Here is a 16,442-nt window from a genome sequence, read left to right on the forward strand (position 1 = left end):
TCTCTGTAGCTCACAGATCTGGCAGTTCCAAATGGTTCGGAGGAAGGGGGGGTCGACAACACTATTTTTGACACATTCATCATACTGCTAAATAAGTACAGCAGTTAGTGTTCTGGAAAGTACAGCTTTTGCACTAGGTCAGATTGGGAAAATGTGCTGGTGCTAGTCCAGAAACAAACACACAAAAAAGCACATAAGTGTTTGTGCTGAAAAACAGCTCTAGTATTGTGTAAGTGCAGGGAATCACTGGGTTGAGTAACCGCTGATCATGAGCTATTATATTAGCCCAGTCTTGTTCTGCTTTAGCCTGATAACAGAGTCAATCAGGCCTCTATCATGAAGGTAAGCGCTGAACTCAAGCTACTACACTGGGTAACATAATGCAGTACAATTGTCTAAAACGGTAACTCTGACTGTAGTTCCAGCTGTGATTCAAATCACAGTGTTTTATTAATGCACTGATTCTAAAGCATTATTGTTTCTATAGTAACGGCTCATTCACAGGGACTTGTATAGCGGGACACTCCATATAATCTAATAATTAATTAGGGAAGCTCAGACCTTTGACATATTTAAAACTCAAATCAAGACATACTTTTTTCAACTATAGAATTTTCTTGCTGATGTCTACTTTTATTATTATTGTTGTCGTTATTTTTTATTATTATTTTTATTTATCTATCATTAGTTTTTTGGGGTTTTTTTTTATTCTGTGTACTGCTTATTTTCTGTACAAGCTATGAAATTTGCAGGATATTTTATTGGTACAATGACCTCATAAGTCAAAAGATCAAGGATAATTTGATTCATGACACCTTTAATATGTACCCCACACTTTCACTAAGATATATTCCACCCTTGGTCAATTGTAACAACTTAGTTAATAAACTCTATTCCTATTTTATTCACTCTTGGTTCATACTTGTAAAGAATAGAAGGCTTTGTGTGCTACAATGATGTCTGGTATGTGTTTCCAGAAACCTCTGCAAACTGTCACTTCATCCTGTCTGTTCATCCTGCTCACATCTTTGTCACATATTAGGTAGGTTGAAAAAAATAAAACAACACAAAAATAAATCAACTCTGTGAAAGCAAACACTCATGGACATCTGTTAACACCTTAGCTATATCACATATCTTTAAAGGATTAGCTTGTCTGAAAACCAAAATAGTTTCCTTGCAAATATAGTTAATCAATCAAGACATTTTGTTGTCTGATACAGTATTTGTTTCTTTAGTTTTGCAATGGTGCTACCAGGCTAATATTAAGCACACGTTTAGCATTGTAACTCAAATGGCTTTGTGGAGTTGTTCACTGTCCCAAACAGACCTACTGATGTGGTTTCTGGCTCTGTATGACACACTGTTATCTATGAATGTGAACAAAATGTTGTTAAAGAGATAAAAAAAAAAAAAAAAAACCGTCGTAATCTTGAAGCTGAATCAAAATGCTCAGCATGCTCAACACATAGATTCCTCTAGTGATGTCATTCACAAATGGGTCGGTTCTTTTAGGTGAACTATTCAGCTCTATTAGGTGAATGAGTTACTTCTATTAAGTGAAAGAGTCATGTCTTTTAGGTGAACGAACTGACTGTTGACTCTTTTAGGCAAATCAGTTTGCACTTCTAGGTAAACGAGTCAGTTCTTCTACAGTAGATAGATGAGTCAGCTCTTTTTCATGAACGATTCAACTCTTTTAGCTGAAGGTTACTGGTAAACTGAGCCAAGTGACATGATTTGAATATAGACTTATTGTATTCTGCTGTCTTATGCAACTGTTTATGTATGAAGCTAGTAGCTATAAGCTTGTTAGCTATATTAGTCTTGCAGTATTAGGTGGCTGAATCATTTTTGTCTTTGTTCTGACAGATGTCAGCAGCCAGTAAACTGCATATGGGGCGCATATGGAAGCTGGTCAGAGTGCGATGGCTGCACCAAAACACAGGTAGACCGAAACAAGTAGAGATTTAAAGGACTAAAAAAAAAAACTTCAATCCTATAAAAAGCTTTTACTCATTTTTATTTGACTTCTCTTAGGTTAGAACTCGCTCGATACGAGTTTTCCCTCAGTTCGGTGGGAGCGTTTGCACAGGGGAGGCCGTTCAAAGACAAACATGTGTGCCTACTAAAAGCTGTCCTCTGGAAGAAGGATGTGGATATCGGTTCCAGTGCACTTCTGGTACTTAGCTTTTCAAAATGAATAAAACGTTTGGCCAAAACTAAATTCACACAGATTTTCCCTTAGGCCAAATAATAACCAGTTAGTGCCGCCTAAAATGCTTCATCTGAAAACATTTCCTTAAATTCTTTTTTATATATATATGGCGCATGGTGGCTTAGTGGTTAGCACGTTAGCCTCACACATCCAGGGTCGGGGGTTCGATTCCCACTGTGTCCCTGTGTATGTGGAGTTTGCATGTTCTCCCTGTGTTGCGGGGGTTTCCTCCGGGTACTCCGGTTTCTTCCCCCAGTCCAAAGACATGCATGGTAGGCTGATTTTCATGTCCAAAGTGTCCGTATTATGAGTGTGTGTGTGATTGTGCCCTGCAATGGATTGGCACCCCGTCCAGGGTGTACCCCGCCTTGTGCCCGATGCTCCCTGGGATCCAGGTTCCCTGTGACCCTGAAAAGGATAAAGCAATATAGAAGATGGATGGATATATATATATATATATTTGCTTCAAATGACATTTTATGATGTCATTTAGTTTTGATAAACAATAAGCTATCTGTTTAGAAAGTTTCCAATTGTACAATTTTACAATTTAAGTTGAAAGTGAAAGTCTATTATCATTTGCATCTCTTAAAGCTTTCTGGTATACTGTAATATAAACTTTAAACGTTGGGAGGCAGACCCTAAGAGGTAGAATCATATCAAACTATGCTAAACAACTACAAAAAAAAAAAAAGGAGTGAATTTGTTTGTCCAGGATGATCACCTCCATAACATTCCAGCATTCTGTTATATAGTGAAGAACTTTAGTTCATATTTAAGGATGATTAAAAGACAAAATAGGCTGATATTTATTGCATGACACATTCTTCCTTTACATGTTGGATACCTTAGCCTCAGAAATCCAGTGTAAAACTAAATAAGCAAAAGTCAGATTGACGTTGTCGATGATTGATTATATTTAGCACAAGGGGGTCATTGTGTAAATAGTGTAAGACATTCTTTAAAACATCATTAGTCCTCATCAGCTGTGTGTGTGCGTGTGTGTAGGTCAGTGTATCAGCTCCACTCTGGTGTGTAATGGTGATAATGACTGCCAGGAGGACAGTCTAGATGAGCAGCACTGTGCACAGTCCAGCACTATCGTGTGTAACTTGCATAAAACCCCACCCAATTCAGATCTCACTGGAAAAGGGTAAGACATGATGCTTTTTAAAGGAATACTCCAGGGTTTTTCAATCTGATCTGTAACCTGATCTCTACTGTATCTACAGCTTATGCGCCACTAACACGGATAAGAATCCAGTACCTTTTCCTGTACTGAGAACAGGATAGAAACCCCCAAACTCCAGACACTACTGTGAATTTGTACACAGGTTTTCTGTTCTTTTCTCAGAGCAGGGGAAAGTTTCAATTTCTTGTCCATGCTAATCACATATGAGTGAACGAGGGATTAGGTTGGAAAATGCTGGCGTATTCCTTAAAATCCTAAGGTTTGCATGTGCTAGTTTTCAAGACATACTTAAACTTATAATGTTTATTTGCTGCTGTATTTCACAGGTTTGACGTGTTGACGGGTAAGCTGAAGGCTGGTGTTATTAACACTCTCAGCTTCGGCGGCCAGTGCAGGAAAGTGTTTAGTGGGGACCACAGAGACTTTTATAGACTCCCACAAAGTATCCTCAGGTATAGCTTTCAGGTGAGCAAGTGGAGCAAATTGATTTTTAAAAATTTTTTATTTTTATAAAGACCATATTGTATCTATTAGGCATGTGAATATAAACACATTATTTGGAATGAACAGAATGTGTTCTAAACATATACAAATGCAAATAAGAATAGAAGACACACTATTCTGGGTCTGGGATCCCTCATTTTTACTTTCTTGCAGGCGAGCGGTCAGATATGAACATGAACATGTGGAACTCATGCATTATGATATGTGGCATGCATTCCTTCCTCCTTAGTAACTGCCTGGTCAGGGTCATGGTATATTTTGGGAAATCAAAGCAAGTAAATTTGTTTCAGAACATCACAAGCAGGTACAAACAAAAGTAACTGTGTGAGCATGAGTAAAAGAGCAATGCATGTCTCTCAAGTAACTGAGGTTGAGGAACTCTCAGAGCCAAGAAAAACCCCAAACAAACTCTGGTTTCGACCACGCCCACTCTAGGTTTAAATCTAAATGCAAATATCTATATGAATATTTGGAGCAATAAACAGATACAGATAGTATCATTGGATTATACCCCAAATGGGTTTTTATTAATATAAAAACATTATATTAATCATCCAACCCAGTATCACCGTTTGCAGTGTGCCACACTAGCTCCTTATAATTGAATTTTTTTTTTTAAAAGATTACATAATTTTATGCAGAAGTAGAAGTGTTCTGTTATTCAGTTGAAAATGACTAGATAATGTTTTTGACAGCAGACATTAAAATGAGAGCAATAGTCATCAGTAGTTGACCAGAAAATGGATAAATCAGTATTTTTTCATGTTTAAAGTAAAATACAATGCTGTAAACTTAGGAACACTCCACTTAAGTAAAGTGTTACTGATTTTTACAGCTACAGCTAGCAAAAAAAGTGATAAAAAAATTATACCTGACATCCCTGCCCTGTTGTCAGCCCATGTCAACAAAAATCTGTCATTTTACTCAACGTGATATCAAAATTGAACAAAGCGGGCCTTGTGAAAGGTGACACCTGCTGGACACCTTCATTTCAAAAGCTTATGTAGGTCAGTTGTCATAAAGGCTTATGTAGATCTAATGTAGCCTTTTATACAATGCATTTGTTCATAAGGCTTAAGGAAAGTTAAGGGATCTCAGTTTTACATAAGGTCTACCTAGCTTTTTTTGTGACACTAACAATTTTGTGATTAATTACTGCATGTCAGTATAGAAGAATGTTAAGACTATGGTTCATTATATAACATTGTATTATTATCTTATAAGTTTTCATCAGTAAAATCTCATTTCTTCACATTTTTATCAGGTGGCTGTTGACAATGACTTTAGTGAGGAGTTCTACAACAGCTCCTGGTCCTACATAGACCATGTAGAGCAGAGATATAAAATCAAAGGAGGCCATGATCACAAAACTTTCCACAATGAACTGAAGAGGGACAAGGTAAAGTAATGTGCAAGGATTTGGCTCTAACTTATTAAAAGTACTCAGGTTTTGGTTGCTAAACTGACAACATGATGACATTTATACAGCTAATATTTACAGCGTTTAAGATAATTTAATTATACCTCTCATGCCGTGTCAACTTTATAATTATCACTTGGGTCACTTTGTAAAATGCATTCGTTCATTTCATATTAATTGATTTAATGATCGTCAACAATTTTATTTGTTTTCAACATGCCTGGCTGCAGAAATGAACAGTTGATGCTAAGCCCTATGTACTGTTAATAATTCTGTTCATTGCTTAGTTCTTGATTATTTAGTGATAACATCTATTGTCTGTTCAGCAAGGTCACTGAAGTGACCAAGGTCATGATGTCATTTGAATTTAAACAGTAATTAATGCTAATGCTAAATGAAGAAAAACATTTCATGGTTTATAGCTTGCATTCACTATTTAAAAAAAAAAAAGTTTCCATCTAGCACCTTAAATTGTTTTTTGGTTTGTCACTCTAGCGGAACCTTTAAAAGATTTAGAACCCCTACGATAGGCTACACTACAACATTACATAAGAAATATTTCATTTAAAGGTGCAGTTTGTAATTTTTAAAAAGGTTTCTAGGCCAGGAGTAAGCGGTAGAAGATGGATGGATGGATGGATGGTTTCTAGGCCTGAGATAATGATTTCAATCCAGATATGCCATTCAGGCTTTGGCTCTTTGGTTGAAACAGAGCTGCTCAGGCCTGCCCTTTAAGGAACGAATCACGGTTGTCAGTTCATATTCAGACCTGTATACTATTAGAAAAACAGCTCCATCTGGCACCTTAAAAAATATTTAGCCATCTATAAACCCTTGAGGAACCCTTGTTTCTAGATGTATACAATCCAGCTTCAAAAATCTTGAGATAGTAAGCCTCAGGATTCAGGATTATGTAAAGTTCTTGTGAACATAACCTTACTGTGCAATTTGAATGGTTTCACTATAAGCAACTTTGAAACTGCTCAGCTGGTCTCACTGTGGTTACATAAGTCCTGGTCTGCAAAAACAACTACATACTAATGATGAACAGGGACATAAAATCTGCTGTCATTCCCCACAGGCCTACCAGCTCTTGATTATCAAGAACGAGGTGGAAGTAGCTCAGTTCCAGAACAACATCCCAGAGTACCTCCCACTATCTGAGGAGTTTTGGAGAGCTCTATCTGCTCTGCCCAACACATATGATCCAGCAGCCTACCGCTCAATCCTGCAACTCTATGGCACACACTACATGGCGGAGGGCTCTTTGGGTGGAGAGTACCAGCTCCTGTTGGAGTTTGACTCCCAGTTTATGAGTGAGATGAGTACGTGTTATTTAACAAAAATCTGCTGTTCTTGATTCAAGGGGAGGGGAATGACATGTCTCCAGCCATGTCAATCAACCCCTTAAACTCCTGAGAACTGGAGTTCAAACTTGCATGTCTCACTCTCATAAGAAACTTGTAATACAAAAGTTATATAACACCCTAAATGGTTCCACAGGTTTCCACTTAAAAGTTTTATACGGAACCATAGAAACTTACAACAGAGCGATTCCTTTTCCCTTTCCTTTCAGAGAGACAGCCAAGTAGAACCCCTTTGGAAGGCTAAGAAATCTTTAGTTTAATAATACATGTCCTAGTAGCTTTGCTGACTCTGGAGCTTTAAAATATCTGATTAAAACTGCTTAATAAACTGATATATTGATATCTGATTAATAAACTGTAAACCCTTTTTGGGTCACTATGGGGAAACCCCTAAAGGTTCTATATAGAACCCTATAAGAGAGGGTTTCCAAGTGTCTAGCTTTTTAGGACCCCTGTCCATGAAGCCCTTAAAGAACCATTAAAAAAAAAACAGTTTTTCTAAAAGTCTAAGCTGGAAATTTAAGGGGGTAAAATCTTCTTTGACATGCTTCTTAGACATTATCAACATAGTAATTTATAGCGCAACACTTTTTAATTCTCAAATCTGATTGGTTAGCAGCTTTGTAGTCATTGGAAAATTACTGTGGTAGAAAAGGAATAAAACACTTCAGAACCTGATGTTATAGGAAAATGATATTTGGCATGGTAACAGTAACTCTACTTCATCACACCATGTATATAACAGCATGCCCCCAAAGTGTTTTCTTTATTATATAGCCTACATGTTCTAATGAAGCTAATATTTTCTTGCTTAAAATTGCAGGTCAAACAGATATCGATTTTCACAAGTGTGTGACACGTGTCAAGAGACGTCTGTTCCGAAAGAAGAGAACGACCAAGTGTGAGAAATTGGTCCAGTCGATTAGGAACTACAATGGTTACTTTATTTCTTTTTACACACTAAATTCCACAATTTCCCAAAGAAATTCACTGCTTATTTAAATTTTTAAATGTTATTTCACAGAGCAACGCAGCCAGACGTTGCCAGTGAAGACCAACATAGTTGGAGGGCATGGTGCTTATGTGGCTGGTTTAGGCCTTCTGGACCTGGAGAACCCTGAGCAAAACCATGATAAGTATGCCAAATGGGCCGGCTCAGTCAAGGACTTCCCTCAGGTCATAAAACAGAAGGTATGTCTAAGCAAAGTTAATCAAAAACAGCAAATTAGTTTCCTAACATAGAATTAAAGGATAACGTTTTTATTCCCTTTTTCATTAACACTTTACAATACAGTTCATCATCTCATAATGATAGTAATTAATCAGCAGTTAATCGGTAGTTATTATAAAAGAGCCATGGTTAAGTAGTAGTTCTGCAGGAGAAAAGTAAGACTCGGTAATTACTCATGAATTAATAGTGAACTCCTACTAACATACCTACTGAGTAATTAACTAGTAGTTCTTAGTATTTTATAGGAATAAGATAGGTGTTAAAGAAGAAATATTTATTCGTTCCTGCTTAGTTCCTGCATACAGTAGTTATGTATAAGTTGTTAAACAGCATTATAGCATGCTGGGGTATGTAGAAAATAATTTCTCTGTGCTATAATGTATATGTGACCAATAACAACTCATTATTGCCTTATTTCTCTTGAACAAAAGAAAGAAAAATGTTCTCCTAGTTATCAAATTGATCTACAGTTGATTTAAATTCAAAATTAACAGAGAAATATAATGAAAAGAACTATGTTATGAATCTCTCAGTTTCCAGACATGCAGTTTGACATTTGGAAGAGTTACGAATGTTATGAAGCCTGTGCAGCGGGCTACAGGGAGGCAAAAATGATAACTTAGAGAATGTAAAAGCTGTTCCGAGGGTATAAAAGAGGTCGTACGCAGTCATAAAAGCATAGGGAAGGACATTGCAAACTTTTCAACTTATATTTGATTATTTTTTTCCTCTCTAATAATATATGTGAATACTATCACATCACTATGAAAATGTATTTCTTTTTTCTCTTCTTCGTTTTGTACTATGAGTATAACATTTACGCTTGACTGTAGTCATTGTTTTGTTTGGAAAGACCTTCCCAGCAGAATGTATTTATAGCTTTATGTCATATTATCCTCAGCTGAGGCCAATCTATGAGCTGGTGAAGGAGGTATCATGTGCACAGCTGAAGAAGCTACACCTGAAGAGGGCGCTGGAGGCCTACCTTGAAGAACAGAGCCCATGCCACTGCAGGCCTTGCCAGAACAACGGCAAGCCTGTGCTGAGTGACGGAGTGTGTACCTGTGTGTGCAAACCCGACACCAGCGGCGCATCCTGTCAGAATGGTCATGTTCTTGGAGAACAGCCAGGTACAGCTGAGTGTGTTACACATAATCAGACATTTATATTGATACCAGAGTGCTGTTGAATTCTCAATTCTGATTGGTCATTAATTCTGAAGGTGGTGATTAACTTAACTCTGACAGTAATGCAGCTCATTCACAAGGACTTAGATGTGTTCTTATTTAACAGAGAATGAATTGTAATTGGTGCACAATTGCTGTGGTATATTAGGAGTAAAACAATTGGGCATGTGCTGTTATAGAAAAATGATCACCTGGGGTAAACACAGGAACTTTGTTTCATGACATCATACCATCACTGATTATTTACTTTGAGCATTCCTATTATTTTTACAGGAGTGGTTCATGGTGGTTGGAATTGCTGGTCGCCCTGGGGAACTTGTTCTCAAGGTCAGAAATCAAGGACTCGCACATGTAATAATCCTGCACCAAAAAATGGAGGCAAGCATTGTGTAGGCCCTTCCATCGAGCACAAAGCCTGTGAGGACCCAGATCTTGGACACTTAAGGTGTGATGTGTGATGCTGAAAAACACGTCATTGTAGAACTAACCTATTACGTAGTTTTTAGCCTAATTACTGTGATTGGCATTTTAGATTTATGGAGCCACATTGCTTTGATCCATCGCTGACCCCGGTGAAGTCCTGCAAGGTTCCACCTCCTCTACAAAATGGATTTGTTTTGGTGAGGATCTCTCACTGTCATTAAATACAGCACAACGTTTCTAAAAACAAATTGGCAGACTGGCTCACCCCATACTCATTTTCTCCTTCACTATTTGTTGTACATGTTTAGAGCCCTAAAGATGTCTACGCAGTTGGGAGTAAGATTGAATACACCTGCATTGAAGGATACTACCATGTCGGGGATCCTGTTGCTGAATGTACAAAAAGCCTGAACTGGAGGCGAGGACAAATGGAGTGCAAGAGTAAGGCAGATAATTTTCAGAAGTTTTTCAGGATTTCAGATCATTTGAAAGTCTAGAAACAAACTTCAAATGAGTGCAACATCTTTACACATTTAGTCTGTATGCAAATGTATTGTGTATAATGTCAGTGTTCCCCTTCGTATGCTTTTATTTGAATTTATACCACACTGTAAAACCGGATAGTTCATTTAACTCAAAAAAATTGTGGAAACTAATTACCTCAAAAATTTTAAGTTGATAAATCAATTTCTTTAAGCCAAATACACTTAAATATAACAAAAAATGAACTCAGACTTGTTATATTTAAGTGTATTTGGCTTAAAGAAATTGATTTATCAACTTAAAAATTTTGAGGTAATTAGTTTCCTGAATTTTTTTTTAGTTAAATGAATTATCCAGTTTTACACTGTGGTGTTTTCTGTAAGGAGACATTCATTTACATTTGTGGAAGGAATCTCCAGTTTCAGTGAAAGAATCAGCACTGTGACTTTAAGTTTTCCGACATGGGAAAGTCTTCAGGCTTTGTGATTGCTAGGTAATGTGACAAGCTGCATCCGTGGTCTTATTAACTGTCATGAGATGGAGGCGAAGACGGATACAAATGCAGCTTGAGGTTTTATTACAGGGGCTGGCAAACAAATCCCAAAAACAGTGTTCAAAAACATTATCCAAAAACAGGCAATGATCAGTCGATCAGCAAACATCAATACTTGGGCAAAATCCAAAATCACAAATGAGAGGCAGAACAATGTCAAAACCACGTCATGGAAATAAAGGCTTGGTAACTTCAGGTAGATACACACCGGGTGTTATTTCACAACGTGAGTGTGGATCTGGAGTCCTTATATACTGTCTGGAGATGTTTGTGTTCAGCTGTGTATGATTTGAAATCAGGTGAATGTGAACATGACAAAGTTTGTGGGTGATGGGAAGTGTAGTCTAAGTATAGTAGTCTAACTATGTATAGTATAGTATAGTCTATCATGGCTAAAGTGTGTTCTGCGAAACAGAGTTTCTCGTCAATTCTGGTGCTGACCTGACGTTAACTTAAAAAGAAAGAAAACTGAAAAAATATGTCGTGTTTTTAAAGTGAGTAAATAAAAAAAATGTCATTGCTGTAGTATAAGAGGAATAAAACACTTGAGGACATACTGTTATAGGACAATAATCAATGTTGGGGTGGTAACAGTAACTCGACTTCATCACACAACCCCATCATTTATCATTCTCCTAGATTTTTTATCCTTTACTTAGCACAAAGGCGCCTATTATCAATAGTACAACTATGATCGGCTTTATGCTCACATTTGTTTTCTGTATTCATTTTAAAACATAAGAAGGTATTAACTAAGATGCTTGGACAAGTGTAAAACATCTTCAAAATGCTACCACAAGATGATGATTTTGGTATATATCAGTTCCATATATATATATTTAAGCTTTAACCCAAAACAGTCCATTGTGGATGAATCAAATGCTCAGAACCTTCCTGATAACCTTTGTGCTGTGTACCAGGAACTTCATGTGATGCTCCACCACTCTTGAATCCTGTCATCGCCTCACCCTCAAGGCAGACGTATTCGATAGGAGAGACTGTATCCTTGTCATGTCCCAGTGGCATGCAGTTCGAGGGACAGCAGGAGATAATCTGCCGTGCCAGTCTCAGCTGGTTTCCAATACCCAACAATTTTAAATGCAAACCAGGTACAAACTTAAAGCTGGTTTCTCACACTAGCAAAAACACTGAAAACTTCTTTTAATCCAGTTTTACAGAAGCCCAGAATCTACAGAATTTCAACATTTTTACACAAATTGTGATTCAGGGCTTTGATAAGAAAACAAAATAAGAATTATTATTATTATTATTATATTAGATAATGGAGTGTTATATATTAAGTCAAAATAATGAGAAACTTAGCATTTCAAGTCTCACTTTGTTTTTTTTTGTTTTTTTTTTACTTAATATGTAACACCAAAGGAGCTTTTATTTAGATTTACTGTATATAATGACATAATACAATAATGTGAAAAAATAAGTACACCCCATGGAAATTGTTGTCTTTGACGAATTTGGACAAGCAAACATTTGATCCTCTCTGAAACAGTGCCTATTAATGAAGTTGATACACTTGAACAAAACCACAAGGACCACATTAGCTTTTTCAATCATTTATTCAACAGAAATATCAATAGATGTGATATTCTTCTGTGGGAAAAGTAAGTACACCCTTGGCCTCAGAAGCTAGTATCACCCCCTTTAGCAGAAATAACTTCTTGTAGGTGTTTTGCATAATTCCAGTAATTGGAATTTTTGACCACTCTTCCATGCAATATTCTTTCAGTTGAGGGCTTTCTCACATGTACTGCCCGTTTCAAATTCCCCGACAACATTTCAGTGGGATTCTAATCCGGGCTTTGACTAGGACATTTCATAACCCTCCATTTCCTCTTTTTGAGCCATTCCTTGGTGGATTTGCTAGTGTGCTTACGTTCATAATCCTGTTGAAACGTCCACTTTTAGCTCAACTTCAACTTTCAGACAGATGGCCTCACATTATCTACAAGCACACTTTGATATGATGCAGAATTCATAGTTGAATCAATGAATGCCAGCTGTCCGGTCCCTGAGGCAGCGACACAACCCCAAACCATAACATTTCCACCACCGTGCTTGACAGTTGGTATGAGGTGCTTCTCCTGAAAAGCTGTTTTTGGTGTGGGCCAAACATGTCTGCTGTTACTGTGGCCAAACAACTCTATCTTTGATTTATCTGTCCAGAGCACATTATTCCAAAAGGCCTGGTCTTTGCCTTTATGCTCATTGGCAAACTGTAGTCTTGCAAAGACTTTTTCCTGGCACGCCTCCCATGCCTACCAAGTCAAATTTGTGCAATCTCTCTGATTGTAGAAGCGTGCACTTTGACACCAACAGTTGCAAGACTTACTAGCAGATCATGTGATGAAATTTTGGGGTTCTTGGAGACTTCTTTTTGCATCAGATGGTCTGGTCTTGCTGAGACGGCCAGTCTTGGACAAATTGGCAGTCGTTTGAAATCTGTGCCACTTGTAGATTATTTTCCTTACAGTGGAATGATGTATTTCAAATGATTTGGAGATCTTTTTAAATCCCTTGCCAGACTCATAGGCATCCACAACCCTTCTTCTGAAGACCTTATAGAACTCTTTAGATCTTGGCATGATGACACCACACACCTCAATAGTAAAGGGAACACCAGTCACTAGATATGAGAGGGGTGTAAATAAGACAGGTTCCACCTGCACTCCCTAAGCAGGTTCTAATCACTGGCACCCAATCTTGATCACCAGATACTAATTGTATGGATTTGACGGTGTGATAAATGTAGGGGCGTACTTACTTTTTCCATGTCACTGATTAGTTTTTTGTTCATTTAAATTGTGAAAATTACTACAAAATGTCAATTATATGTGTAATTTGATAGAATGTAACACCTTTTTTAATAGGTACTGTTTCAAAGAGGATCAAATGTTTGCTTGTCCAAATATGTAAAAAAAAAAAAAAAAAAAAAAAAGCGGGGGGGGACGACTTAATTTTTCACATGACTTATATTGAGTTATTGTCTTCACTGAGCAACATTGTAACCAAAAAAGGAACCTTGGCAACCATTGAATTTGAGCCATTGAACCCTTTAGTGTCATCATTCATCATGCAGCAAAAAAATTGTCTATCTCTTTGGCTAGATTATCTGCTTAGCCAATAGATCCCAACTCACTTGCAGCATTTTTTCTAGACAGCTAGACTACTGTGTGCTGAGGCCACATAAGCTGTGAGAACATGTTCTTTGTTTGCCAATTTAAACTACAGAATGTTTTCTGATATTCAGAACCATATAAATGTAACTTGGACAACTAACTATGAGGCAAGCAATTTATTTACATTTGTAAAAACATTTCATGGTTGGAGCAAACATTTGGCCTGCCACTCCAAAATTATGAGAGTGTAAACACCAAGAAAGTGACATGCTCCATGCTCCTTAATGTTGGTCAAGCTCAGAGCGCAGCTGGCGTTTAAATTGGATGATTTTTTAATGGCACAGCTTTTTGTAGGAGTGTTCAAACCCTGCTGAAACGTACTAATTTCTTTGATAACTCTCTTGTTGTGTAATAATAATAATACCCTCTCTAATTTTCTTACTCTGAAATGAAATGTGTTTTAGTGGTCCGGTTAGAGTCGACCATTAACTGCAAACCATGGGAGAAACCTGGACAGGCCCAGTGCGTGTGCAAAATGCCATATGAATGCGGGTAAGCTGGTTTATGGGCTCAGTTTGTGTATAATGACGTATACAGTACTGTGCAAAAGTCTTAGGCACCCTATTTTTTCAAATGGAATTTTCTGTATATCTGCGTAAATATGACCTAAAACATCATCAGATTTTCAGACAAGTCCTAAACGTAGACCTAGATAACCCAATTAAACAAATAGGACAAAAAATATATACTTGGTCATTTATTTATTGAGGAAAATGATCCAATATTACATATCTGTGACTGGCAAAAGTATGTGAACCTCTAGGATTTGAAGTTTAATTTGAAGATGAAATTAGAGTCAGGTGTTTTCAATCAATGGGATGACAATCATGTGTGATTGAGCATCCTGTTTTATTTAAAGAACAGGGATCTATCCAAGTCATATTTATGCATGGTATATAGAAAATTCTAAAGGGTCCACAAACTTTCAAGCAACAGTGTATGTGGTATATATATATATATATATATATATATATATATATATATATATATATATATATATATATATATATATACTATACATGTTACTGTAACATATTAATATTTTATTTGTCTTATATATGTATCTGTATCTTGGATACATGAGCTAAATGCATATGCACAAAATATGTGCATATTTTATATACATACGTATATCTTTTCAAAGCAGTGCCTGTATTATTGCCTTCTGTCTCATTCCACAGGTCTTCTCTGCAAGTGTGTGCCTCTGTGCGTCCCGGCCTGGTGAACCGGATGGGCGTGTGCCACCTTGGTGCCCTGCAGTGTCTGGGCCAGACCTTCTCTCTGCTCCAGGACACTACGTGTAATTGGCCAGAGACCAAATTCACATCCTGTCAAGACTGCAAGCCATGGGAGGAGTGCACTGGTATGACTTCCTGATTATTATTTTAGGAATAAAACACTTGGGGGCATAATTAAAAAAATAAAACACTGAATCTGAGATACAGGTACTACTCTGAAGTTGATTATCTTCCTATAACAGCACAATCCAAAACGTTTTATTCCTCTCATATTTACAATAATTTGCTAACATTTACAATTCTTTATTTATTAAGCAGCTATTTAATAGAGAGATTTAATAATACAAACAAAAATCTGCTCGCCATATTAGCGAGAAACCGTATAAACTCCTCTTTCCTGAAGATTTTCCTGTGTTAGAAAACTTAAAGTTACAGCTTTATGTCTGACTGTTACAAAGCGCTTGCACTGGAGAGTCCATACATGTTAAACAAACGTCTCCACACAGGTTTTTAGTCTGTTTATGTCGAGCGTTAATATAAACCTGTGATTTGCTGCTGCACTACTGTCGAAGTTGCTGTTATAGAAAACTAATCATCACCAATCAGTGTTGATCATTCAACAGCTCTAAGGAATAAAATATTACATTGAACATACAGGTCTTGCACTACAGAAAGGGGTGTGGCTGTGACTGAGTTGAGTGCCGCTGTTTGTTTTCAGGTGTGCAGTGTAATTGTAAAGACCCAGAGGATTGCCCAGAAGAACCTGCCCACCTTTGTGTCTCTGTAGAGAATGGAGGCCATGTGTCTACCACAGAGTGTGAAGCTGGGGCTTGGAGGTGCTCAGGGAAAGACGTCAGAGTCATCAACATTGGAAAATGTCCAAAATGATCTAATTGATTCTGATCAAACATTTTTCATTGGCAATATTCCAACATTGCAATGTAAATAAAAATAACAGCATGTGTATTTTAGGGGGAATTTACTAGTACATGATGTGATATTGTCATGTCACACAAGCAGTTCAAATCCTATTGGTTTTCTGCCTCCAAAGCAACAGTGAAGGCAAACAACTTCATCATCGCCAGCGTTACGCCAATCTTTATTTCCACATTTTAGTTCATTTTTATTACAGCAATTTTTATTTAATATTTTATCAATTATTACAGAGAGCAAGCTGGGCTAATTAGTTAGCCAATACTAGCTAAGACTGATAAGAGTGTTGTAATGGTTGCAGTGTGTGCAATGCATCTTCATAGTATTTAATAAGTAATAAGTATTATTCTGTTTTGGCATTGAATATACTGTGAAAGTGCATAATATACAAAAATTAAACAATAAATACTGTGATTTAAAGGTCCCGTTACTTGTTAGCAACTAAACACTAACCGTTTGGTGTAGGACGAGCTTGTTTGCAGTAATTTTAGCTAAG

General features: G+C 37.1%; 1 protein-coding gene across 2 annotated transcripts; it reads left to right on the plus strand.

The window, feature by feature from the left end:
• The first annotated feature begins 258 nt into the window (after positions 1 to 258).
• c7b (complement component 7b) lies at positions 259 to 16,366 on the plus strand. 2 transcript variants are annotated; one of them, XM_053648404.1, is made up of 18 exons: positions 259 to 342; positions 978 to 1,042; positions 1,873 to 1,948; positions 2,041 to 2,182; positions 3,227 to 3,371; positions 3,737 to 3,875; positions 5,179 to 5,313; positions 6,416 to 6,659; positions 7,525 to 7,638; positions 7,726 to 7,892; positions 8,834 to 9,062; positions 9,393 to 9,564; positions 9,652 to 9,739; positions 9,851 to 9,983; positions 11,499 to 11,687; positions 14,180 to 14,267; positions 14,957 to 15,138; positions 15,732 to 16,366. In XM_053648404.1, exons 1-18 carry the CDS (start codon positions 337 to 339, stop codon positions 15,899 to 15,901), a joined length of 2,484 nt encoding a protein of 827 aa, XP_053504379.1. In that variant the 5' UTR covers positions 259 to 336; the 3' UTR covers positions 15,902 to 16,366. The 2 variants fall into 2 exon arrangements, with proteins under 2 accessions (XP_053504379.1, XP_053504378.1); XM_053648403.1 differs by lacking the exon at positions 259 to 342 and having other exon boundaries at positions 357 to 1,042.
• The last annotated feature ends 76 nt before the right edge of the window (positions 16,367 to 16,442 follow it).

The sequence above is a fragment of the Ictalurus furcatus genome, chromosome 18 (genome assembly GCF_023375685.1).
Source record: "Ictalurus furcatus strain D&B chromosome 18, Billie_1.0, whole genome shotgun sequence".
NCBI lineage: Eukaryota > Metazoa > Chordata > Actinopteri > Siluriformes > Ictaluridae > Ictalurus > Ictalurus furcatus.

Bases quoted from the DNA above. Each gene is read 5' to 3' on its own strand.
- c7b (XM_053648403.1), top strand. From the start codon at position 954: ATGATGTCTGGTATGTGTTTCCAGAAACCTCTGCAAACTGTCACTTCA. The intron at 1,949-2,040 runs GTAGACCGAAAC...GACTTCTCTTAG, and splicing joins ATGGCTGCACCAAAACACAG to GTTAGAACTCGCTCGATACG. The intron at 9,063-9,392 runs GTACAGCTGAGT...TTATTTTTACAG, and splicing joins TGTTCTTGGAGAACAGCCAG to GAGTGGTTCATGGTGGTTGG.